Genomic DNA, 26,184 nt, shown 5'->3' with positions numbered 1-26,184 from the left:
CATGGGTGTGTTGACAGCAGGAAGGTCAGTGTGGCTAAAATCAGTGAGGGGAGGGGAGAACGATCAGGAATGACTGCAAAGAGGTCCCCAGGCCCAGCACATGAAGAGTCCATGAGCCAGGTACAATGGGAAGCCGTTGGAATGGATGATATGATGTCTGTTCTAAAGAAATCACTGGAACCGCTGTGTAAAACCCAGATTGTGAAGGGCAGGAGTAAACATGGGGAGACCAGGTAGGAGGCTGCTTTAGTGATCCAGGCTGAGACGTGGATGGTGGTGACAGAAATGGAAAATGGTCTAAGTGGGTGATATTTTGAAAGTAGAACCAACAGGATTTACTGATGGATAGAAAGTGTGATGGGAAAAAAAGCAGAAGTCAAAGATGATGGGGACGGGATGCTTGGTTGTGGGATAGACAGAGGAGGTGCTTATTTTGGGGATTAAATAAAGAGTTCCGCTTCGAATATGTTTTGTGGGAGGTGTGTCCTGGACATCCATCCAAATGGGCAATTGTTTGCATGCATCTGAAACTCAGAGTAAAGGCGGGAACAGAGAAATAAATTCATGGTCATCAGTCTGTTGATAGGACTTAAAACCATTGTCCTGGTTGAGATTATCTAGGGTGAGTATAGACAAAAAATAAAAGAAGAGATTGAAGGATGAGTGCCTGAGACTCTCCACTATTTTGAGTCAAGCAGGGAAGGAGGAACTAGCAAAGGAAGCTGAGAGCATGCCTGTGAGTTAGGAAGGAAGCCAGGAATCCGGGGTCAGGGTGGCCAGGCCAAGTAAAAATGATAGACTGTGTCAAGCACTGTCAAGAGCAGAGTAAAGTGAGGGCAAGATTCACCACTGGATTTGCCAACATGAAGGTCAGTGGAACCCTGACAACACTGACTTCAGCAGTGTCATGAAGACATGTCTGATGGAAGTGGGTCAAGAGTATACAGAAAATGAGAATGAGGAGACGGTGGGTTTCAACCATTTTTTCCAAGAGGTTTTGCTATAAAATGGTTCATCTGTGTGGATGAAGCCTCCAGAAGCAGAGATAGAGCCATCAACACTAGAAAGTCACAGAGACGTGGGGGTCTGAGAGGGAACCCATGTAAGAACCAACTTGGGGAGGAGAGACTTTCAGAAAGGAGTTTCAGTGATTGGTTTATCAGGTAAGATGCACTCATTTTGAGGGAGAAACCAAAGAGTCTAGCATTGCTCTGTATAAAAAATGTCAAAAAGTCTAATTGGAAAAACGGCCTCAGTCGTCCAGTGGCAAAGTCAGGGCATGTTGCCCAGGGGAGGCAGTCAGGCTGTGTACCAGGAGGCTGCACAGGGTGGCATTCCTTGTGTGTGTGAGTGCTAAGTCACTTGAGTCGTGTCTGACTCTTTGCAACCCTCTGGGTTGCAGCCCACCAGGCTCCTCTGTCCATGGGATTTTCCAGGCAAGAATACTGGGGTGGGTTTTTGTGCCCTTCTCCAAAGGATCATCAGGACCCAGGCACTGAACTCTCTCCTGCATGGCAGGCAGGTTGGTTGCCACTAGCGCCACCTGGGAAGCCCAGGGGTTCAGCTCACTGAGAACAGCTCCCCCTTCTGAAGGTGGTGGATTCTGGTAACCCCAGCTCACAGGACTAACACAGGGACAGAGCAGCGAGTGGACTTATTTCCAGCAGACAGTCAGACAGTCGTAATGGTCTCATGGTATGAAACACTTGCATTGGTTTACCAGGCTCTTCTTCCCTATTGGAAACCTGTCTGGGAAATTAAATAGAACGCTAGTTTATTAATTGACAGTGAAAAGTATCATCCAAAGGATGCTTAGTTGCTTGGTAAGCCTGGAATCAGAACAAAGGAACTTAGATAAGTCTAGTAATTAAAGACATTTCACAGCAGGGATGGTCTTGCCAAAGGTATAAAAACATAAAAAGTTGCAACTTATTGTATATATTGCCATAGTAGGAAAGGTCTTGCTAGTGGGATGGAAAGTCTTGAAATCATTTTGATTAAAACTATCCTCTTAGTATTTAAATTGGCTGCCTTTGCTTCTGGATACTTTCTGATACTTCCATGGCTAAATGACCTCTGTAAATTTGAATCCTTTCTTTATATCTATTTAAAGAGTAATCCTTGGATCTCTAGTTCTGGAGAGTATACATGCATGTATGCTTGCACTTGTGTGTGTAAAGGGAAGGAGACAGGAAGCAAGCAGGTGGCATGCCGGGTGCACAGGCCACTCTTCACCACCCTCTCATTAGCCAGCTAAGTTCTGCCTTCTCTGTTACACATACTGAGTTTCTGGATAAATAAGCTTCCCCTTTAAGGAAAAAGCTCTTTTAAATATTTGAAAACTATGTTGACTTACCAGCCTGGAAGTTCTTTCTCTTTGAAAACAATTGAACTTGTCTGTTTTGATTCATTACACATCAGTTCTTCTGTTTGATGATATGGTAATAATAATAGGGACTTCCCTGGTGGTCTAGTGGCTAAGAATCCCTGCTCCCAATGCATGAGGCCCAGTGTGTTCCCTGGTCAGAGAACTAGATCCCACATGCTGCAACTAAAGAGCCGGCACAGCCAAATGAATAAATAATAATAATAAACATCTATGTCCTTCATTTCCAACATTCACCCCTCCCTTCATTCATAAGGTGGTGTCTAAACAAGGCCAAAAGTGAACAGGGTGGAACTGGGGATAGAAACCGCATAGACCCAAAGACAGTGACTTTGTGTCTTTGACATGCATCAGGATTTTCAAAGTGCATACACTCTACTTTCTGGAAATTCTATTAATATTCCTTTGGTGTTAGGCATTCAGGCACCATGGTCACTGAAAACTGAGAACCATTGCCTCAAGTTCTCTCTCTGCAAAGATTGGAGTGGTAAAGTTAAGGAAAAGCAATATACGTTTATGTGGTCTTTTTTATTGACATGTTATCTTTGGAAAATTATGGAATAGGACTAGAACATAGTAAAACTGTGTCCATGAACCACAGATCATGCATTATTTTATAGCCACATTTGATGGCAGTTGGCACAGCTTGCTGGCAACAGTGAGGGTCAGCAGTATTTCTCTGCCTTCATTCACAGACTAGTCAGTCTTCACCTCACTGTTTATCTTCTTTGCTCTTGTCCATTCTGGCAGTTTGCTACTATTATTTAGAGTCTCTATGTACAGAAAGTTACTAGCTGTTTGGGGAACCAACTCAATTTTCTCAATTTTATACCAGGGAAAGAAAAGTGGGCAAAATGATGACAGCAGTAAACACAATTAGCAGAAAAGATCCATGTTAAGTTTTTTTCTATTCTCAACCCCCAATTAAGAAAGAAAAAAATCTGATGAGAGAAGTTTTCGGAAAACAAGCAACATTTTGAATTCCAATTACTTTAAAATCAAAAGCACTGAGTGTTCTGTTAGTTTCAGGTATACAGCAAAGTGAATCAGTTATATATATACATATATCTGCTCTTTTTTAGATTTTTTTTCCCTTGTAGATCATTACAGAGCACTGAATAGAGTTTCCTGTGCTATACACAGTAGGTCCTTATTAGTTATCTATCTTATAGATAGTAGTGTGTGTATGTCAATCCCAACATAACATTGTAAGTCAACTATACTCCAGTAAAAAATTATGTAAAAAAAAATCAAAAGCACCCAAATGAAACAGGACGAAAATCAGAGCCGAGACCACCATACATGTTTATAGAAACATCTCCACAGAGCCAAATAAGGAATATATATCCCTTTTAGCCTGAAAATTGGCCTGAAGTTTAAGAATTGGATTGCCATCCAATCTTACCATCCACTACCATCTTAGTGTCACATCAGTAAAATACTGGAACTGCTAGCACTACCTATAAATGTGATCATAATTCAGCTGCAGGAAAGGGATTTACTAGAAGACAATGTAAAAGTGGTTATTTTCTGTTCCTACCTGTATTTTTTGAGAGACCTGGCTTTTTGTAACCTATACTATATGCATATTTGTGTCAGTTAAAAGATGCTTTCTTGAGACGTAGACATAGAGAACAGACTTGTGGACCCATCAGGGGAAGGAGAAGGTGTAATGAATTGTCAGAGTAGCATTGACATATATACACTGCTGCTGCTAAGTCACCTCAGTCGTGTCCGACTCTGTGCGACCCCATAGATGGCAGCCCAGCAGGCTCCGCCGTCCCTGGGATTCTCCAGGCAAGAACACTGGAGTGGGTTGCCATTTCCTCCTCCAATGCATGAAAGTGAAAAGTGAAAGTGAAGTCGCTCGGTCGTGTCCGACTCTTAGCGACCCCACGGACTGCAGCCTACCAGGCTCCTCCATCCATGGGATTTTCCAGGCAAGAGTACTGGAGTGGGGTGCCATTGCCTTCTCTGATATATACACTACCATGTTTATAAAATAGCTGGCTAGTGGGAAACTGCTGTATAACACAGGGAGCTCAGCTTTGTGCTCTGTGATGACCAAAAGGGATGGGATAGGGCTGGGGTGGAAGGGAAGTTTAAGAGGGAGGGGATATCTGTATACATATAGCTGATTCACTTTGTTGTACAGCAGAAACTAACACATTATTGTAAAACAGTTATACTCCACTTTTTAAAAAAATGCTTTCTCTTTCATGATTTCTGACATAACCTTGAGGATCATTTTCCTGCTTCTGATTTGTTCTCATTCTTGTAACAATCGCGAAAACCATTTGATTTTAGGTATAAGAGCTATGTAAACCATTAGAATATCCTACGTAATAATAACATCACAATCACTTAAAGAAATTTAAAGAATTTTTCGAAGGTGGCCTGGTTTAGACACATCTTCTCATTTTGTGGTGTGGTATCTGCCATTATACTCTGAGCCTGATTTTCTAGGTGGAATCATTTTTTCAATCAGGCCTAGTGAGTTGCGTCTGCAGTGCAATTGTGGCTCCCAGGATACAGTTCAGCAGGAATGCTTAGCAATTCTTAATCCACTTATTTGAATGTAACATTCAAGCCACTCTTTCTGTGCTTCTCAGTTCAAATCCTGTGCTGAAGAATATGTGGCCTGAAGGCAAACTGAGCATTACAGAGGTGACCAAGAGACCACTGACTGCTGCCACCTTGTTTAAGAATTCTATGATTGCTTTGGTAGACAACCTTGCATCAAAGGTAATTACTTTCATTTTAAAATACCCATTTTATTTCATGGATTCCCTCTTGATATATGTTAATGAGAAAGGTATGTATAGTATTGGCTTTTTGGGTAATCATAGTAAATCAAATTGAAGAACATGTATTTTAAATGAATGTTATAATAATTCTTAATACTGTTTTGTTTGTTTTTTAACATGGCTTGGTGAAACAGTTGTTTGCATCCCAGATGAATGATCTTGAATTTAGGCCTTTTATATTGTTGTCATCAACAGGAAAGTCTTCATGCGATCTTAAAAAAATAAAAAACCGTATACTACAGGTATAGTATGTGCCTGATAAAAGAAATTTTAGCCCTGTGCTGAAGACAAGGCCTGGCTTTAAAAAAAAATCTTCAGTTAAATTGTCATGTACCATCGTTATATTGTATCTGAATACAAATGACAGAGTTTTAAGAGGAAGTTTAGTATTTAAGTGTTGTCCTTAGGCTGTTTTAAATAGCTGAAATAAAAAGATGTACTATGGGCAGTTATTTCTGCTTTTTATTGTTCCTTTGAGGTCTCATACTGTTTGATAACTTTAGTCTGAGATTTTTTTCCCCTTGAAGAACAGATTTCTACTCTTAACTGCCGCTGTTGACAAGTCTGATAAATTAGGCAGCATTCTGGGGCTCATTATTTTTAGTTCCTTCATTTTTATCTTTCTCTCCTGGTGTTTTTCCAGTGTGTCTTCTTCATTTTTATCTTTTTCTTTTAATCAACTTCCTCTCTGAAAATTTAAATCTATATTATTTTTGGTTACTTCACTGTGGGTAAATTAGGCAAATGCCATAAGAATACATATCTTCAGTAGCTTTCTGTTCTTTTCATCAGGATTCTTTGGTCTCAGGTGACAACAAATAAGAACGGTGTGTTGGCTTGTATAATCAAACCTCCAGAAAGGCAGAGAGGGTTAAGGATACCAGAGCTGTAGACTTGAGTGCCCTTAAGACCCCTCCTCTTGTCCCTCAGCTTTTCTCTGCAAGTCAGCTCCAACCTGCCTCATCCAGCAAGGAAAGTGAACCTAGAAGAAAGGCATGGGACATAAGAAAGAGAGTTGCACACAGAATTTTATAGAATGTATTTTATGAAACACATTCATTGTAAATATACTGTTTATAAAATATGTTCAAGTTAATTAACTAGAAAAGAATCATTTTTATTTTCTATATTTGGTAGTTAAATGTTCATTTTTTAAAATTTATTTGTGCTGTGCTGGGTCTTTATTGCAGCACGCAGATGCTCTTCATTGTGGCATGCAGGCTTTCTCTAGTTGCAGCACAGAGGGGCTTCCCTTGTTATGGAGCCACAGGCTCTAGGCACATGGGCTTCAGTGGTTGCGGCTCACGGGCTCTAGAGTGCAGGCTCAGTAGTCACAGTGCATAGGCTTTGTTGCCCTGTAACATGTGGGATCTGAGTTCCTCAACACCATATCAAGCCCATGTCCCCTGTATTGGATGCCAGACTTCTAAGCACTGGACCACCAGGGAAGTCCCAATGTACCGTTTTTTAAATAAAAATTCTAGGACGATTTATCATTTCTGTATGGAGAATTGCATTCAGCTGCTAAACAAATGAACCCCACCCCACCCCCAAATTAGTGGATTAAACAGGAGAGACATTTATTTCTCTCTATGTAGATGAAGTACAGAAGAAGGTATCCCAGCAGTGGCATACCAGCTCTAGGGTTGTTAGAGACCCAGGTTCCTTCTGTCTTTCTACTCGACTATTTTAATGCTTGGCATCCATCCTCCTGGTCCAAGATGGCAGATGGAGCTTCTTCCTTTTTAAAGAGACTTCCTGGAAGCCTTATATAGTCCTTTAGCTCCATCTCATTTGGTATACTTAGTTGCCAGAGAAGCTAGGAAGTGCCTTTCATTCTGGCTAGCATTGCTCCCAGCTAGAAGTAAGTATTCTGGTTCAAAGTAGGAAAAAAGTACTGTATGTGAGGTAGGCAGCTAGTCTAGCAGTCTCTGCTACAGCTCCTCAATCTGTGTGTGTGTAGAGGTAGGGAATGAGAGAGGAAGCAGGGACAAGCAAAAGGATAGAGACAACCCATCAGTCCAGGAAGCCAGTAAAACACAAAATTCATGTGACTTACCCTGTTGCAGTGTTCATGTTATTGCCATGGTCTGGAACTGAACCTGCAATAACACCAAGGTTTTGCCATGTTGTTCATCAGTTCAGTTCAGTTGCTCAGTCATGTCCGACTCTTTGCTACCCCATGAATCGCAGCACGCCAGGCCTCTCTGTCCATCACCAACTCCCGGAGTCCACCCAAACCCATCTCCATCGAGTCGGTGATGCCATCCAACCATACCATCCTCTGTTGTCCCCTTCTCCTCCCGAAATGAGTCAACCCTTCGCGTGAGGTGGCCAAAGTATTGGAGTTTCAGCTTCAACATCAGACCTTCCAATGAACACCCAGGATTGATCTCTTTTAGGATGGATTGATTGGCTCTCCTTGCAGTCCAAGGGACTCTCAAGAGTCTTCTCCAACACCATAGTTCAAAAGCATCAATTCTTTGGTGCTCAGCTTTCTTCACCATCCAACTCTCACATCCATACATGACCACTGGAAAAACCATAGCCTTGACTAGACGGACTTTTGTTGGCAAAGTAATGTCTCTGCTTTTAAATATGCTATCTAGGTTGGCCATAACCTTCCTTCCAAGGAGTAAGCGTCTTTTAATTTCATGGCTGCAGTCACCATCAGCAGTGATTCTGGAGCCCAAAAAAATAAAGTCTGACACCGTTTCCACTGTTTCCCCATCTATTTGCCATGAAGTGATGGGACCAGATGCCATGATCTTAGTTTTCTGAACGTTGAGCTTTAAGCCAACTTTTTCACTCTCCTCTTTCACCTTCATCAAGAGGCTCTTTAGTTCTTCTTCACTTTCTGCCATAAGGGTGGTGTCATCCGCATATCTGAGGTTATTGATATTTCTCCCGGCAATCTTGATTCCAGCTTGTGTTTCTTCCAGCCCAACGTTTCTCATGATGTACTCTGCATATAAGTTAAATAAGCAGGGTGACAATATACAGCCTTGACGTACTCCTTTTCCTATTTGGAATCAGTCTGTTGTTCCATGTCCAGTTCGAACTGTTGCTTCCTGACCTGCATACAGGTTTCTCAAGAGACAGGTCAGATGATCTGGTATTCCCATCTCTTTCAGAATTTTCCACAGTTTATTGTGATCCACACAGTCAAAGGCTTTGGCATAGTCAATAAAGCAGAAATAGATGTTTTTCTGGAACTCTCTTGCTTTTTCAGTGATCCAGTGGATACTGGCAATTTGATCTCTGGTTCCTCTGCCTTTTCTAATACCAGCTTGAACATCTGGAAGTTCACGGTTGACGTATTGCTGCAGCCTGGCTTGGAGAATTTTGAGCATTACTTTACTAGCATGTGAGATGAGTGCAATTGTGCGGTAGTTTGAGTATTCTTTGGCATTGCCTTTCTTTGGGATTGGAACGAAGACTGACCTCTTCCAGTCCTGTGGCCACTGCTGAGTTTTCCAAATTTGCTGGCATATTGAGTGCAGCACTTTCACAGCATCACCTTTGAGGATTTGAAATAGCTCAACGGGAATTCCATCACCTCCACTAGCTTTGTTCGTAGTGATGCTTTCTAAGGCCCACTTGACTTCACATTCCAGGATGTCTGGCTCTAGGTGAGTGATCACACCATCGTGATTATCTGGGTCATGAAGATCTTTTTTGTACAGTTCTTCTGTGTATTCTTGCCACCTCTTCTTAATATCTTCTGCTTCTGTTAGGTCCATACCATTTCTGTCCTTTATCGAGCCTATCTTTGCATGAAATGTTCCTTTGGTATCTCTAATTTTCTTGAAGAGATCTCTAGTTTTTCCCAATCTGTTGTTTTCCTCTATTTGTTTGCACTGATCGCTGAGGAAGGCTTTCTTACCTCTCCTTGCTATTCTTTGGAACTCTGCATTCAGATGGGAATATCTTTCCTTTTCTCCTTTGCTTTTCGCTTCTCTTCTCTTCCCAGCTATCTGTAAGGCCTCCTCAGACAGCCATTTTGCTTTTTTGCATTTCTTTTCCATGGGGATTTTCTTGATCCCTGTCTCCTGTACAATGTCATGAACCTCTGTCCATAGTTCATCAGGCACTCTGTCTATCAGGTCTAGTCCCTTAAATCTATTTGTCACTTCCACTGTGTACTCATAAGGGATTTGATCTAGGTCATACCTGAATGGTCTAGTGGTTTTCCCTACTTTCTTCAATGTTGTTCATAGGAGTTATTATATCTAATTAATACTCTGCAGAAAGATTAAGAACAAAAAGGTAGATAAAGACATATCAAGCCCCCTCCCCCAAGAAAACTGGTGAAGGCAATATTAATGTGAGAGAACATAAAATCTAAGGGAAAAATCTATTAAATACAGGTAGACTAGTAATAATAAAAAGAAAATACTCAATAAAGCCATTTTGAACTAGGTACCTAACAATACAGCCATGATGGTACTTAAATTCTATAAAAAAAAAAAAAGAAGAAGAAGACCCTGAAAAATGTAAAAGGCAAAAAAGGCAAAATTGACAAGTTCACAATTCTAGAGGGAGATTTTAAACCAACTCTACCAAAAACTGATAGATCAAGCAAAAACCTTAGCAAGAGTGTAGAAGCTTTGAAAACCAAATTTAAACTTGGTCTAATCAAAAGATCTCTGTACCCAGATTATAGGAAATACATATTCCTTTCAGGTATACATAGAACATTTTTAAGAACTGACCATAAACTAGATCACAAAGGAAGTCTCAACTGTTTTAACAAATATATATACAGATGTGTTCTCCATCCTCACAGCAAGTAAAATAAAAACCAGCATTTAAAAAGTTTTTTTTTAATATGCTTGGGAACTTTAAAAAAGTGTTCTCCTAAATAACTCACAGATTGAAGAAGAAATCTCAGTGGAAATTATAAAATATGTGAAACTGCATAACAAAGAATTTATCAGAATCAGTAGAATACTCCTAAGGGGGTCCACTTGTTATGACTTTATTAAAAACAAACAGAAAAAAAAGGAAGATCAAAAGTAAATGAGATAAGATACAGTTGAAGAAGTCAGTAAAGGGAATCCAAGGAAAATCTAAAGAAAGTGAGAAAATAATTTTTAAATAGCAAAAACTTAAAGTAATAGATCAAAAAATTAATTAGACCTTTTAAAAATTGCTTTTAAAAAGAGAAAACAATATTCAGAATGAAAAAAGTTTACAGCTTCTATATTATAGAGATTTTTTAAAGCTTCAGACTATTACAAACAACTATATGCCAATGAATCTTAAAAATTAGTTTCCTAATAATAGTGTGTGTGTGTGTGCTCAGTTGTGTCCGACTCTTTGCAGCCCCATGTACTGTAGCCTGCCAGGCTCCTCTGCCCATAGAGTTTTCTAGGCAAGAATACTGGGATGGGGTGCCATTTCCAACTCCAAGGGATCTTCCCAACTCAGGGATTGAACCTGAATCTCTTGTGTCTCCTGCATCGGCAGGAGGATTCTTTACCAGTAGCATCACCTGGGAAACACTAGTTTTCTAGAATAATGTTACCAAAATTAACTCAAGAAGAAATAGAAAACCTGAATATATCAGTAACCTTAGAGATTCTGAATCACTAATCAGAAGTCTGCCTTCTTCCAACTCTGCCAAGAACTTCAGTCCCAGATGGTTTTATAGATAAGTTTTATAAATCCTTCAAGGAGCCAGTAATTGCCATCATACATACATGGTTTTGGAGGATGGGAAGAAGAGAGGCCACTACCTGATTTATTTTATGAGATTACTATTACCTTAGTACAAAGTTAACATGAAAAAATGAAGTTAGAGGTGAGTTTCACCTAGGAACATAAACATGAAGATTTTTAAAATACATGTGAGTAATGCATTTGATGGCAGTAGGGGTGAACAAAGCAGCCTATAAAACCAACTGAAAACAACCAGAAAGTTAGGTAAATTATAAAAAACCAACTTCCTGAATACAGTCATGAACTAACAAGAAAGCAGGGGATATGTAGGCCAGGTGCTGAGTGAAGGCAGAAATTAACTGAGTGAAGGGAAAAGTGAGGAGAGCACCATGCTACTTTCATGCTGTGGGCAATTGTTGAAGTGGTGCCTTTGAGTATGAGTCTCCAAGACTGGGTCCTTGAAGGAAGCCCAGGGCCTGCTCAGAGTAGGGGATTACAAACCACATGCATACTCACACGTATGTATACACCAGCTGCACAAGGCTAGGTCTCTAGAGGGTTGCCTCTTCTAAGGGCTAGCTCCAGAAATAATCCCTCACTGTCTGAAAGGAAAACTGCCTGCCTTGGTCTTTGGCACTGAGCCAAGTGGGGTGAGTGAACCTCCCTTGAGAATTAATAGTCATAAGCCAGCTTTTATGAGATTTGCAGTCCAAACTCATACCTAGGTGGCCTGAAAAGGCTCAAGCCAACAATTTAAAGGGGTCCATCCAGGTCTGGCATTGCCCCTGGGCATCTGATGAAAGCAAAGTGAGGAAACCACCTTCATACCAGACCTTAAAGAACTAGAACTTCCACAGATGGTGTTCTAAGGAAAATAAGCAGTTCATAATAAAAGATCACCACACATATAAAGAAGCAAGACAGGACACAAGGAAGGTGAGACTAAACAACAGACTCGTGAAAATGTCTTATACTGAATTATCAGAAAGACTACCAGAATGTGTTATGTGTTTCAAGAAATGAAAATCCTAAAAATATGAGAACTAGTAATTGAGAGCAAGTGAGTAGGCAATTGGTAGGAATAAAAGCTAAATAATTAAAATGTAAAACTCATTGGATAGATTTAACATTGGTTAAGATAAAGCTGAAGAGAGAATAGGGAAATGAAAGACAGAATCAAAGAAATTATCCAGAATTTCACTTAGACCAAGAAATGAAACTTAAAAAAGACAGATTAAGAGACATGGAAGATAAAATGAAAAGGTCTAATGTGCATCTAATCATGGAGAGGAGAGAATGGGCAGAGCAATATTTGAAGAAAAAGAATTTCCAGAATGGTGAAAGAGACAGTCAGGAAGTCCAGTTTATCCCAAGTTAGAAAAATTAAAAGAAATCTGCTCCCAAGCCTCTAGTGAAACCCCAGAATATCAAAGACAAAGAAAATACCTTAAAAGCAGATTAGCTTTGAAGGAGTGACAGCCTTAGAGAAAATAAATCAAAATTCTATACTGAGAGAATTTATTTTCATGAATAACAAAGAATCTTTCTGAAAAAATAAAAACAGAGTTAGAACAACACTAAAGGAAATTCAGTGGGAACTTGAATAGAATTTATATCCTACTGTTGTGTGAAAATTGTATGAATCTTGTTGTTCAGTTGCTCAGTCGTGTCTGACTCTTTGGGACCCCAGGGACTGCAGCACGCCAGGCCTCCCTGTCCTTCACCATCTCCCAGAGCCTGCTCAAACACGTATCCATTGAGTCAGTGATGCCATCCAACCATCTTGTCTTCTGTCATCCCCTTCTCTTCCTGCCTTCAATCTTTCCCAGCATCAGGGTCTTTTCAAATGAGTCGGCTTTTCACGTCAGTGGCCAAAGTATTGGAACTTCAGCATCAGTCCTTCCAATGAATAATCATCAGTAGGTTGATATCCTTTAGGATTGACTGGTTTGATCTTCTTGTAGTCCAAGGGACTATCAAGAATCTTCTCCAACACCACAATTCGAAGGCATCAATTCTTTGGTGCTCAGCCTTCTTTATGGTGCAATTCTCACATCCATACATGACTACTGGAAAAACCATGGTATAAATCTTAATTATGTCAAATTGGTTCATAATTCTTTTCAGGTCTACTATATTCTTCTACTACTCTGTACATTCATTCTATTAATTTCTGAGAGTTTGATATTGAAATTCCAACTGAAAATCTTAATTTATCTGCTTAAAAAAATTGTAATATATAGTGGAACTATATGTATGTAAATATATTTCCATACATATGTATGTAAATATATATGTAACTTTATTCTGTATTTTCCAAGTCTCCTATAAATGTGTTATCATATTTTTATAATTTAAAAAATAGATAAAAAGCAAAGAAAAAGGAAATTCTAAAGGATATATATCAGGTAGGAGGATATCTGATTACTGAATGAAAGTCTGAAATGCAAAATGAAGAGCAAAGAAATTGGTAAATATGTGTGTGGATGCATATAAATCAACTGCCTCTATAAAATTATATTATATTGGATTAAAAATGCAGGTTAGAATTAAATAGCATATAAACTGGAAGGGTGGGTGATTATATTTCAAGTGTTTAAGGTCCTTGGTTGTTCAGGAAAAGGATAAATGTATTGATTAGTTTATAACTCTCATGAGTTATAAGTATATGTAAAATTTTCTAGTGTAGTCATTAAAAGAATAGAAATGAGTTTTTAAATTACAAGCTGGTAGTTGGGGGTAGGGGAAGCCAGAATGAGAAAAGACTCATCAGTCCTAAAAAACATAGGAAAGAGGAGACAGAATAACATAGGAAAGCTGGGACAAATTAAGATGTTAGAGATAAATCCAAATACATTAGTAATTACAGTGAATGTAAATAGAGCAAAATTGTCAAATCAGATTAAAGAAAAGGAATACAAACACATTAGAAAAGGCAGAGGAACCAGAGTTCAAATTGCCAACATCCGTTGGATCATAGAAAAAGCAAGAGAATTTCAGAAAAACATCTACTTCATTGACTACGCTAAAGCCTTTGACTGTGTGGATCACAACAAACTGTGGAAAATTCTTAAAGAGATGGGAATACCAGACCTCCTGAGAGGAACACCTGCCTCCTGAGAAACGTGTATGCAGGTAAAGAAGCAACAGTTAGAACCAGACATGCGACAACAGACTGGTTCAAAATTGGGAAAAGAGCACATCAAGGCTATATATTGTCACCCTGCTTATTTAACTTATATGCAGGGTACATCATGTGAAATGCCGGGCTTAAGCACAAGCTGGAATCAAGATTGCTGGGAGAAATCAATAACCTCAGATACACAGATAACACCAGTCTTATGGCAGAAAGTGAAGAACTAAAGAGCCTCTTGATGGAGGTAAATGAGGACAGTGAACAAGTTGGCTTAAAGCTCAACATTCAGAAAACTAAGATCATGGCATCCAGTCCCATCACTTTATGGCAAATAGATGGGGAAACAGTGACAGACTTTATTTTCTTGGGCTCCAGAATCACTGCAAATGTGACTATAGCTATGAAATTAAAAGACGCTTGCTCCTTGGAAGAAGAGCTGTGACAAACCTAGACAGCATATTAAAAAGCAGAGACGTTACTTTGCCGACAAAGGTCCATATAGTCAAAGCTATGGTTTTTCCAGTAATCGTGTATGGCTTTGAGAGTTGGACCATAAAGAAGGCTGAACACCAAAGAATTGATGCTTATGAGCTGTGGTGTTGGAGAAGACTCTTGAGAGTCTCTTGGACAATAAGGAGATCAAACAAGTCAATCCTAAGGGAAATCAATCCTGAATATTCATTAGAAGGACTGATGCTGAAGCTGAAACTCCAGTATTTTGGGTACCTAATGTGAAGAACTGACTCATTAGAAAAGCCCCTGATGCTGGGAAAGATTGAAGGCAGGAGGAGAAGGGGATGACAGAGGACGAGATGGTTGGATGGCATCACTGACTCAATGGATACGAGTTTGAGCAGCCTCTGGGAGATGGTGAAGGACAGGGAGGCCTGGCGTGCTGCAGTCCATGGGGTCCCAAAGAGTCAGACACGACTGAGCAACTGAACAACAACAGACACATTGCCACTTATTAATGACATCTAATCCTAACAGAAAAGTTGAAAGTTTATGTTTTAAAAGATGTATCAGGCAAATTCTGACATTCTGAAATCACTTTAATCAAATTTCGGGACCTACAGTGGCTCAGCAGTGAGCTGTCTGCCTTCCCTGGAAGCGCCAACCTGTTTCCCATTCAGCTTATAACTCCTGAGTTTAGCTCTTCAGGATTCCAGACCAGAGTGGAGTCCTGCGTCCGTGGACTCAGGCTCCAGCTTTCATCCCCCGAGCCCCTCAAGGCTGCCAGCTTCTGTGCTGAGCCTCATGGCTGCCTCTGTAGATCGGCAGACAGTTGCCTCGAAAATGAAAGGAAACCTCAAGGCCAGCTTTATCCCCCTGGACTTTAGTCTTTGTCTCATCTTGACTATGTTATTAGCTCTTCATGCAATGAAGATTTCTCCCATCCCCCCATAATTTTGTAAAGCACTTTTTTCCTAGTGACTTTCTCAGGAAGGTTAATAGGAATTGCCTAGTCCTTCATCACTGGAAGTGGAAGTCCCTAACTCCTGCTTTTTTGAATTCACACAGTGGTTTCTTTTTATTTAAAAATTTTTAATTATTTGTGTATTTTATTGACATATAAGTGACACATAGCTATCCGTTTTAGGTGTACAATGTAAGGACTTGATATTTGTATATTTTGCAAAATAATCACCACAATAAGTCTAGTTAACATCTATCACCATACATAGTTACACTTTTTTTTCTTGTGATAAGAATTTTTAAGACTCTCAACAACTTTCAAATACACAATATAATTTTATTAACTATAGCACACAGTATTTTTAAACACATGTCTCTTTGCCACCTAGATTATAAGTCTTTTGAATCTAAGGAATGACTTCTACTAATCTTATAACTCTCTTGGTACCTCATGGGCTTCCCTGGTGGCTCAGCTGGTAAAGAATCCACCTGCATTGTAGTAGACCTGGGTTTGATCCCTGGGTAGGGAAGATCCCCCAGAAAAGAAAACCATTACCCACTCCACTATTCTGGCCTGGAGAATTCCATGGACTGTATAGTCCAGGGGGTCGCAAAGAGTTGGACACGTCTGAGCGACTTTCACTGATACCTCATAAAGCACTCTGAACAGATGGTCAGTAAATTATGAAATGAACTTTAATTTGCCTTTGGTTCTTCTATTTGATACTGTTCAACACAGGCTAAATCAATGAATATCTAAATCCAGTATCTTCTGGCTAATATATATACTGATTGGTATACTTTGGCAAGGGCTTCCCAGGTGGCGCTAGTGGTAAAGAATCCACCTGCTAATACAGGAGATGCAAGAGATGCAGGTTCAATCCCTGGGTCGGGAAGATCCCCTGGAGGAGGAAATGGCATCCCACTCCAGTATTCTTGCCTGGAGAATCCCATGGACAGAGAAGCCTGGTGGACTACAGTCCATAGAGTCTCAAAGAGTCGGACACGACTGAAGTGATGTAGCAAGCACATACTTTGTCAAAGGATGTTTTTCTCATGAAATATAGGGACAAAAAGGTTTAAAAGTGCCAGATGATAATATCACTATTAACTTTTGTGATTTAACCTTAATAAGACACTTGGAATTTGTCAAATTTAGGATTTCTGAGGTTGAGTCAGTCTGGATATTTATAAGGAGAGAGGAGGCGGCATTTATAAATTGAAACAGAATGCTGATGAAATATAGAGAAAGCATTTGCACTGAATTCCTTATCTGAAGGTTTTTATATTACTAACTAGGATGAAAGGGCATTCCCCACCCCTTAGTTGGGCGTGAATGTTACCCCTTTCTGAGCATAATCAGTCAACACTGGTAAAATTCCATTCAACTGGTTTCTGTTTAGTAAAGTTATTTACATGACTCAAATGATACCTTATACTAAGATTGCCTTGCCCACATGATTGCATAAATTATTGAGTTCAAAATATTTTCTAATTCACACTGTAATTTTCTTTTTGACCCAAGGATAATTTAGAAGTGTATTTCTTAATTTGCAATCATCTTAAGATTTTCTAATTATCTTCTTTCTCTTGATTTCGAACTTAATCTCATTTGATCAGAGGATATACTCTGTGTGATTTCAGCCCTTAGAAATGTAAGTTTTCTTTATATATTAGAATTGCTGCTGCTGCTAAGTCACTTCAGTTGTGTCTGACTCTTTGCGACCCCGTAGACGGCAGCCCACCAGGCTCCGTCGTCCCTGGGATTCTCCAGGCAAGAATACTGGAGTGGGTTGCCATTTCCTTCTCCAGTGTGGGAAAGGGAAAAGTGAAAGTGAAGTCGCTCAGTCGTGTCCGACTCTTAGCGACCCCATGGACTGTAGCCTACCAGGCTCCTCTGTCCATGGGATTTTCCAGGCAAGAGTACTGGAGTGGGGTGCCATTATTTGCACTTAATAGTCTATACACAGTCGTTAGGTCAAGTGTGCTCGTCATATTATTGTCCAGTGTTTCTGCATTCTTACAATTACTTTGTTTTGTCAGTGCTGAAATGTGATAAAACCTACTGTAATTCTGAATTTGTCTACTTCTTATTATGCCTTACATTTTTGCTTTAAATATTTTGTGAATTTATTAAGTTTATTCAAGTTCAGTCCAGTTCAGTCGCTCAGTCGTGTCCGACTCTTTGCGACCCCATGAATCGCAGCACGCCAGGCCTCTCTGTCCATCACCAACTCCCGGAGTCTACCCAAACCCATGTCCATCGAGTCGGTGATGCCATCCAACCATACCATCCTCTGTCGTCCCCTTCTCCTCCTGCCCCCATTCCTACCCAGCATCAGGGTCTTTTCCAATGAGTCAACCCTTCGCATGAGGTGGCCAAAGTATTGGAGTTTCAGCTTCAACATCAGACCTTCCAATGAACACCCAGGATTGATCTCCTTTAGGATGGATTGATTGGATCTCCTTGCAGTCCAAGGGACTCTCAAGAGTCTTCTCCAACACCACAGTTCAAAAGCATCAATTCTTCGGCGCTCAGCTTTCTTCACCATCCAACTCTCACAACCATACATGACCACTGGAAAAACCATAGCCTTGACTAGACGGACTTTTGTTGGCAAAGTAATGTCTCTGCTTTTAAATATGCTATCTAGGTTGGCCATAACCTTCCTTCCAAGGAGTAAGCGTCTTTTAATTTCATGGCTGCAGTCACCATCAGCAGTGATTCTGGAGCCCAAAAAAATAAAGTCTGACACTGTTTCCACTGTTTCCCCATCTATTTCCCGTGAAGTGATGGGACCAGATGCCATGATCTTAGTTTTCTGAACGTTGAGCTTTAAGCCAACTTTTTCACTCTCCTCTTTCACCTTCATCAAGAGGCTCTTTAGTTCTTCTTCACTTTCTGCCATAAGGGTGGTGTCATCCGCATATCTGAGGTTATTGATATTTCTCCTGGCAATCTTGATTCCAGCTTGTGTTTCTTCCAGCCCAGCGTTTCTCATAATGTACTCTGCATGTAAGTTAAATAAGCAGGGTGACAATATACAGCCTTGACGTACTCCTTTTCCTATTTGGAATCAGTCTGTTGTTCCATGTCCAGTTCTAACTGTTGCTTCCTGACCTGCATACAGATTTCTCAAGAGACAGGTCAGATGGTCTGGTATTCCCATCTCTTTCAGAATTTTCCACAGTTTATTGTGATCCACACAGTCAAAGGCTTTGGCATAGTCAATAAAGCAGAAATAGATGTTTTTCTGGAACTCTCTTGCTTTTTCGATGATCCAGCGGATATTGGCAATTTGATCTCTGGTTCCCGTGCCTTTTCTAAAACCAGCTTGAACATCTGGAAGTTCACGGTTGACGTATTGCTGAAGCCTGGCTTGGAGAATTTTGAGCATTACTTTACTAGCATGTGAGATGAGTGCAATTGTGCGGTAGTTTGAGCATTCTTTGGCATTGCCTTTCTTTGGGATTGGAACGAAGACTGACCTCTTCCAGTCCTGTGGCCACTGCTGAGTTTTATTCAAGTTAGAACTATTAAATCTTCCTAGCATTTGAGTCATTTATCACTATGAAATCTTTATTTCTATATTGATTTTTGCCTTAAAGTCAGTTTTGCAGGAATAAAATAGTTAAAACCAGCAGTGGCCACAGGACTGGAAGAGGTCAGTTTTCGTTCCAATCCCAAAGAAAGGCAATGCCAAAGAATGCTCAAACTACCGCACAATTGCACTCATCTCACATGCTAGTAAAGTAATGCTCAAAATTCTCCAAGCCAGGCTTCAGCAATACGTCAACCGTGAACTTCCAGATGTTCAAGCTGGTTTTAGAAAAGGCACGGGAACCAGAGATCAAATTGCCAATATCCGCTGGATCATCGAAAAAGCAAGAGAGTTCCAGAAAAACATCTATTTCTGCTTTATTGACTATGCCAAAGCCTTTGACTGTGTGGATCACAATAAACTGTGGAAAATTCTGAAAGAGATGGGAATACCAGACCATCTGACCTGTCTCTTGAGAAATCTGTATGCAGGTCAGGAAGCAACAGTTAGAACTGGACATGGAACAACAGACTGATTCCAAATAGGAAAAGGAGTACGTCAAGGCTGTATATTGTCACCCTGCTTATTTAACTTACATGCAGAGTACATTATGAGAAACGCTGGGCTGGAAGAAACACAAGCTGGAATCAAGATTGCCAGGAGAAATATCAATAACCTCAGATATGCGGATGACACCACCCTTATGGCAGAAAGTGAAGAAGAACTAAAGAGCCTCTTGATGAAGGTGAAAGAGGAGAGTGAAAAAGTTGGCTTAAAGCTCAACGTTCAGAAAACTAAGATCATGGCATCTGGTCCCATCACTTCACGGGAAATAGATGGGGAAACAGTGTCAGACTTTATTTTTTTGGGCTCCAGAATCACTGCTGATGGTGACTGCAGCCATGAAATTAAAAGACGCTTACTCCTTGGAAGGAAGGTTATGGCCAACCTAGATAGCATATTTAAAAGCAGAGACATTACTTTGCCAACAAAAGTCCGTCTAGTCAAGGCTATGGTTTTTCCAGTGGTCATGTATGGTTGTGAGAGTTGGATGGTGAAGAAAGCTGAGCGCCGAAGAATTGATGCTTTTGAACTGTGGTGTTGGAGAAGACTCTTGAGAGTCCCTTGGACTGCAAGGAGATCCAATCAATCCATCCTAAAGGAGATCAATCCTGGGTGTTCATTGGAAGGTCTGATGTTGAAGCTGAAACTCCAATACTTTGGCCACCTCATGCGAAGGGTTGACTCATTGGAAAAGACCCTGATACTGGGTAGGATTGGGGACGGGAGGAGAAGGGGACGACAGAGGATGGTATGGTTGGATGGCATCACCGACTTGATGGACATGGGTTTGGGTAGACTCCGGGAGTTGGTGATGGACAGAGAGGCCTGGCGTGCTGCAATTCATGGGGTCGCAAAGAGTCGGACACGACTGAGCGACTGAACTGAACTTCTTTTGACTAGGGTTTGCATGGTTTATCCTTAAAACTTTCAGTCTTTCCATGACTTTATGCTTCAGGTATGACGCTCATAAATAGCATAGAGAGTTAGTTTTGGCTTTTTATCCATTCTGACCATCTTTGTCTTTTGAATAAATCATTTATTTCATTTGCTGTTAACATAGCTATTGTATGTTGTATACAAATTGACCATCTCCTAAGTGCTTTCTGGAGAAGGCACTGGCGACCCACTCCAGTACTGTTGCCTGGAAAACCCCATGGACAGAGAAGCCTGGTAGGCTGCAGTCCATGGCGTCGCTAAGAGTTGGACAGGACTGAGCGACTTCTCTTTCACTTTTCACTTTCATGCATTGGAGAAGGAAATGGCAACCCACCCCAGTGTTCTTGCCTGGAGAATCCCAGGGACGGGGGAGGCCTGGTGGGCTGCTGTCTATGGGGTCTCACAGAGTCGGACACGACTGACGCGACTTAGCAGTTGCCGCAGTGAGTGCTTTCTCTTTGTCTTTTCTCCATTACTTTTTCTTCCCTTTCTAACCTTTTTGATTGATTACTGTGGGTGAAAAGTAAGCAAAATTCTACTCCTTCTGTTTGATAACCTCAGTTAAATTTCTAGCTCTGTTCCCCTGTTAAACCTCGCACAATGTATATCAACTATATTACTAGGTAACATCACTTAAGGTAAAAATTACCCCTATTGATAAATTGCACCTGTACTGGGAAAATGAGAAATGTCTGGTGGGAAAGTCATACTTTTGGCTTCCTGAGTGTGGTGACTCATGTATTAGGTATGTTGCTTTCAAGGACCCTGGGAGCTGTATCTTTAGAGTTGCTATAAAAGATATTGAATCCTATGGGTCATGAGGCATTTAAACCGAGGGCACTTCCCACACGTATCTGATACGGACCTCATCTCATTGTGCCTAAGTTATCACTAACTGCTGTGTGGGCTGCCACATGACCTTGACACTGCCTGCTGGCAAGCCATGTTCTTGTCCTTCTGAGTAGACTCCTGCCAAGTGTGGGCTGTAAATCTTTTGAGTCAGAATGTTTAGGCCTAGGGAGGCATCCTTTCTTTGTACCACCCCTCAACCACTAGTATCACAATGATGTTTTATTACTACATTTATTTACTTTATTATTTTGGAAGATTTATACCATAATACTGTTTCAGTGGTTACTCAAATTATTATAGTGTCATTATTGATTATAAAAATCTAAATTAGTTGGTGCTTTTACCTCCTTCCTGGACAATACAAGGTTCACAAAACATCTTAATTCCATTTGTCTTCCTCCCAACTTATGTGCTGTTTTAGTCATGTACTTGCAAATGTTTATTTCATTTATGTATATATGTAAATATATATAATATGTACATATATAATTTTAAGTCAATAAGATGATGACATCACCATCACCACTATTACTGCTAAATACTGTTAATATCTGTTTAGATTTCCTCATTTATCCCTTCTTTTTTTGACCTTCATCTTGGGCCATTTTTCTTCTGTTTGAATTTTATCCTGTTGTATATGAGGCCTGATGCTGACAAATTCTCTGTTTTTGTTTACCTGGAAATAGTTTATGTGTTTTCCTTCTTGAAGAATAGTTTTGCTAGGGTGTAAAATTCTGCATTGGCAGCCTGTCAGCATTTCAAGCATAATATTCATGTGTCTTCCATATTTCATAGTTTCTTTTGAGAAGTCAGCTATTAGTCTGTTTGTTGCTCCTTTAGGTAATAAGTCTTTTTTCTTCTGGCTGCTCTTCTTTGGTTTTCAGAAGTTTTACTGATGTGCCTAGGTGTAAACATTTTTTTTAATCTTGCTTACAGTTTGTAGCATTTCTTCAGTTTATTACAGCTTGATTGATTTTCATCAGTTTTGCAAAGTCCTTGACTATTAGCTCTTCAAATATTGCTTCTGTCCCTTTTGTCTCCTCTCCTTAGGACTCCAGTTAATTAAAGCATCTCACTGTATGTCTTCTATGCCTCTTAACCGCTCTTCTTTATTTTCTGTCTTTTTTGTCTCTCCATGATCCATTCTGGGAAATTCTTCTCACTTTCCTTCTAGTTTACTATTTTTTTCTTGAACTATTTCCAATCTACTCTTCTACTGGTCCACTGAGTTCTTAATTTCTACTATTGAATCTTTAAGTCCTTGGTCTTCTATTTGGTTTGGTTCTTTTTTATAGTTCTGGTTCTTCAAAACATTCTTAATATTGCCTTTTGTCATCTTGAACGTGCTAAATATAGTTGTTTTAATATTTCTATCTGCTAATCCCAACATCTGGACCCCTGCAGATCTTTTTATTTTGTATATTGTTTTGCTATTTCTAATTCATGTTATCTTGGCTTCTTGTATATCTGATTAACTTTTATCTTGTTCCAAACATTATATTTGCAGAACTATTTATAGAAGAAATTGGAGGCCCATTTTTGTATATAATCTTTGTCTAGATTTCTTTTGCTCCATTTAAGCATCTAAAAACACTGATATTCCAAAGAAACTATTCCAGTTTGAAGGACTGAAATGATTCAAAGCTGAATCAAGCACTTATATGTGCCAGAGCTGTGCCTAGTATTTTATATTCTTCATTGCAGTGCATCTTTATCATAGCTTTTGACTCTTTCTATTAAATTACTCTTTCTGTTACTTTTAATCATGTTTCTGTAAATACATAAAAACTCGATGTTTACTTGTCTCAATTACTTACATGCTAGTTTTATTCCACTTCTACTCTTCCTGATGAATCCTAAAATACAATAATACAAAAATGTAGCTGAATGCCTGAGAACTTCCAAGCTTACATTGAAGGGAAAGGAAGAATTTTTCACAAGTCTGTGCCTGAAAAATAAGAGTCACAAAGCTTAATTTGACACAGTTAACACTAATTACATGTTAGTCATAGTGTGTTTTTTAAAAAAAATTATTATTTTTAATTGGAGGATAATTGCTTTACACTATTGTGTTGGTTTCTGCCATACATCAGCATGAATCAGCCATAGGTTTACCCATGTCCCCTCCCTCTTGAACCTCCCTCTCACCTCCCACCCCATCCCACCCCTCTAGGTTGTCACAGAGCACGAGGTTTGAGCTCCCTGCATCATACAGCAAATTCCCACTGGCTGTCTATTTTACACATGGTAATGTGTATGTTTCCATGCTACTCTCTCGATTCATCCCACCCTCTCCTTCCCCTACTGTGTCCATAAGTCTGTTCTCTATGTCTGTGTCTCCACTGCTGCCCTGCAAAGAGTTTCATCAGTACCATCTTTCTAGATTCCATATATATGCATTAATATACGATATTTGTTTTTCACTTTCTGACTTACTTCACTCTGTATAATAGGCTCTAGGTTCATCCACCTCATTAGAACTGACTCAAATGCATTCCTTTTCATGTTAGTGACTTTAGTCTGAGATTTTTCTCCAGTGAAGCTTACCATTTGCCGGTTTATTTCTAGGAACCATATTACGTACGTTGCATCAAACCCAACGACATGAAATCCCCACAGATCTTTGATGATGAACGCTGCCGGCATCAAGTAGAGTATCTTGGCCTCCTAGAAAATGTGAGGGTGCGTCGGGCAGGCTTTGCCTTCCGCCAGACCTACGAGAAGTTTCTTCACAGGTGAGAATAGATGAAACAAAGAAACCCAATAGCACACTGAGACCTCTGGAGTCCTCCCTAGTTAAACAACGCATCAGCTCATATCAGGCGGTCTAAATATTTGTTGAATGAACAGAAGAGTTGAGGAAACTGCAAATATGAAAGACTTGCCTAGAATCGGCAGGAGACCCCTTGAGTTTGTGGTTTATGGACCATGGGGAAAAAATGAATTCTTCATGGGGAAAATATAAGCGTGTAGTATAGGGGAAAAAACAAGGATTTAGAGTCACAGCTGGGTTGGAATCCTGGCTATGCCACATGTTTGTTGCATGACCTGGAGCTAGAAATTTAACTTCCTTGTTTCTGCATTTGCAAAATGAGTATAGTAACGCTACCTTATAAGGCTTTTGTTGTGAGGATTGAATTAACCAAAGTGAAAAGGCTAGGTGCCTGGCACATAGTAGATGTTCAGTTAAAGCTGCTTATCATTACTGATATTAGTAACTATAATAATAAAAAGATACTAAGTAGATCATCACAGAGGCCCTAAAATTAGTCTACCTGATTGAATCCTGGCTTTGACCAGGATTTTTGACCTTGGGAAAATCATATAACTTTCCAGTTGCCTCCGTTTCCTATGTGTAGAATGGAGAAAATTAATTTTTTAAATGGGAATAATAATAGTAATTACTTGGTAAGGCTGCTGGGGGTGAAATGAAATAACATATATAAAATAAAACACCTAGAATGGGAACCTGGCATATAGTAATCACTCAATATAAGGTGTCATTGCTATTGTTATTTATTATTGGTAACAATAATGCTAGTTGACACCTGGGATCTTAAAAATAGTGTTTTAAATCCCATCTTTTCATTTGTATTAAAATATTTATTCAACATTTCCTATGTTGTAGACTACAGATTTCACAAAAATATGAATGAATAAATAAACACATACAATATTGGTTGGTGAGGAGTCTCTAAGTAGATAATAATGAATGTAAGGAGTCAGCCATACAAAGGTCAAAGAAAAAGAGCAGGTGAAGCTGAGGAAACAGTGGAGAAAAGTCTCTCTGGCAGAAATAAGTGTCGTGTTTTAGGTACCAAACATCGTCTAGCATGGTTGGAGGATGCTGAGCGACAGGGCAGTGGTGTGGGCTGAGATCAGAGAGATGGACAGGAGCCAGATCATGTTGCATGTTGTCATCCAGACTAAACAGTTTAGATTTTGGCCAAGTGTGGTAGAAAACCACTGGTGGATTTTATGCAGGGAGCCACACAATCTTATGGATGTTTTAAGAGATCACTGTGGCTGCTGTGTGAATAGAAGCAAGGAGACATTTAGCGATGCTATTGCAGGAATCCAGGAGAGGCGGCTCAATGAGAGTGCCTTGAACAAGGAATTATTGTAGATCCAAGAGTAGTGGACCGATTCAGGATAGGTTTGAGGGGAAAGTGGACAAGACTTGCTGATGGATTGACTCAATGAGAGAGGAGTAGAGAGGGATGAAGGATAACATGTAGATTTTGGCTTGAGCATCTGGATAAGCACGGTACCATTTTCTGAGATAAGAAAGACTGGGGAAGAGAAGTTTGAAGAGGAGGACGTGGAACTAGGGCAAAGATGGAATCAAGATTTGTCTCTTGACTGTGTTAGGTTTGAAACAGCTTCTAAATGCCTAGGTAGAAATACTAAATAGTCTACTAGACATATAAATCTGGAGTTCTGTGAAGACTTCCAGGCTGGCAATAGAAAGTTTGGAGTTATTGATACATAGATTATATATAAAGTCTTGGGACTTGATAGAAAAGAAGAGAAGGCCCATGCGAACATTTAGGCTGTGGTCTGACATGAAAGAACCAGCAAAGAGAAGAGAAGAAGTGACCTATGAGAGAGAAGAAATATCAGAAGAGGGTTAGGTCATGGAAGCCAAGAGAAGATGGCATTTCAACAAGAAAAGTACAATTATATTAAATATTACTATGCCATCCAGTAAGAGAAAAGCAGGAGCTTAACCGTTAGACCAGGTAGCACAGAAGTCAGAGGAGAAAGAGCTGGTCAGAGCCCCATTTGAGCAGGATGGGAAAGTGAAGTGAGGAGTTGGATGTCCACGGACAACTCAAGGATGTGTGTTGTGAATGAGAAGAGAGAAAAATGGAAGCAGCA

At 39.9% G+C, this 26,184-nt stretch overlaps 1 protein-coding gene across 5 annotated transcripts in view; it reads left to right on the top strand.

Moving 5' to 3' along the window:
- The window catches only part of MYO1D (myosin ID), a 357,962-nt gene that overhangs the window by 135,371 nt on the left and 196,407 nt on the right, over window positions 1–26,184 (top strand). For all 5 annotated transcript variants that reach the window (XM_081579798.1, XM_081579799.1, XM_081579802.1 and 2 more), the window contains 2 exons: window positions 4,999–5,131; window positions 23,872–24,038. In XM_081579798.1, coding sequence (XP_081435924.1) covers window positions 4,999–5,131; window positions 23,872–24,038 — 300 coding nt within the window. The remainder of the gene's footprint in view (window positions 1–4,998; window positions 5,132–23,871; window positions 24,039–26,184) is intronic.

Source organism: Giraffa tippelskirchi, chromosome 3 (genome assembly GCF_054371585.1).
Source record: "Giraffa tippelskirchi isolate mGirTip1 chromosome 3, T2T-mGirTip1v1.2.pri, whole genome shotgun sequence".
Lineage (NCBI taxonomy): Eukaryota > Metazoa > Chordata > Mammalia > Artiodactyla > Giraffidae > Giraffa > Giraffa tippelskirchi.
The sequence above is the reverse complement of the archived record's forward strand: the minus strand, read 5'-3'. Positions and strand labels throughout refer to the sequence as shown.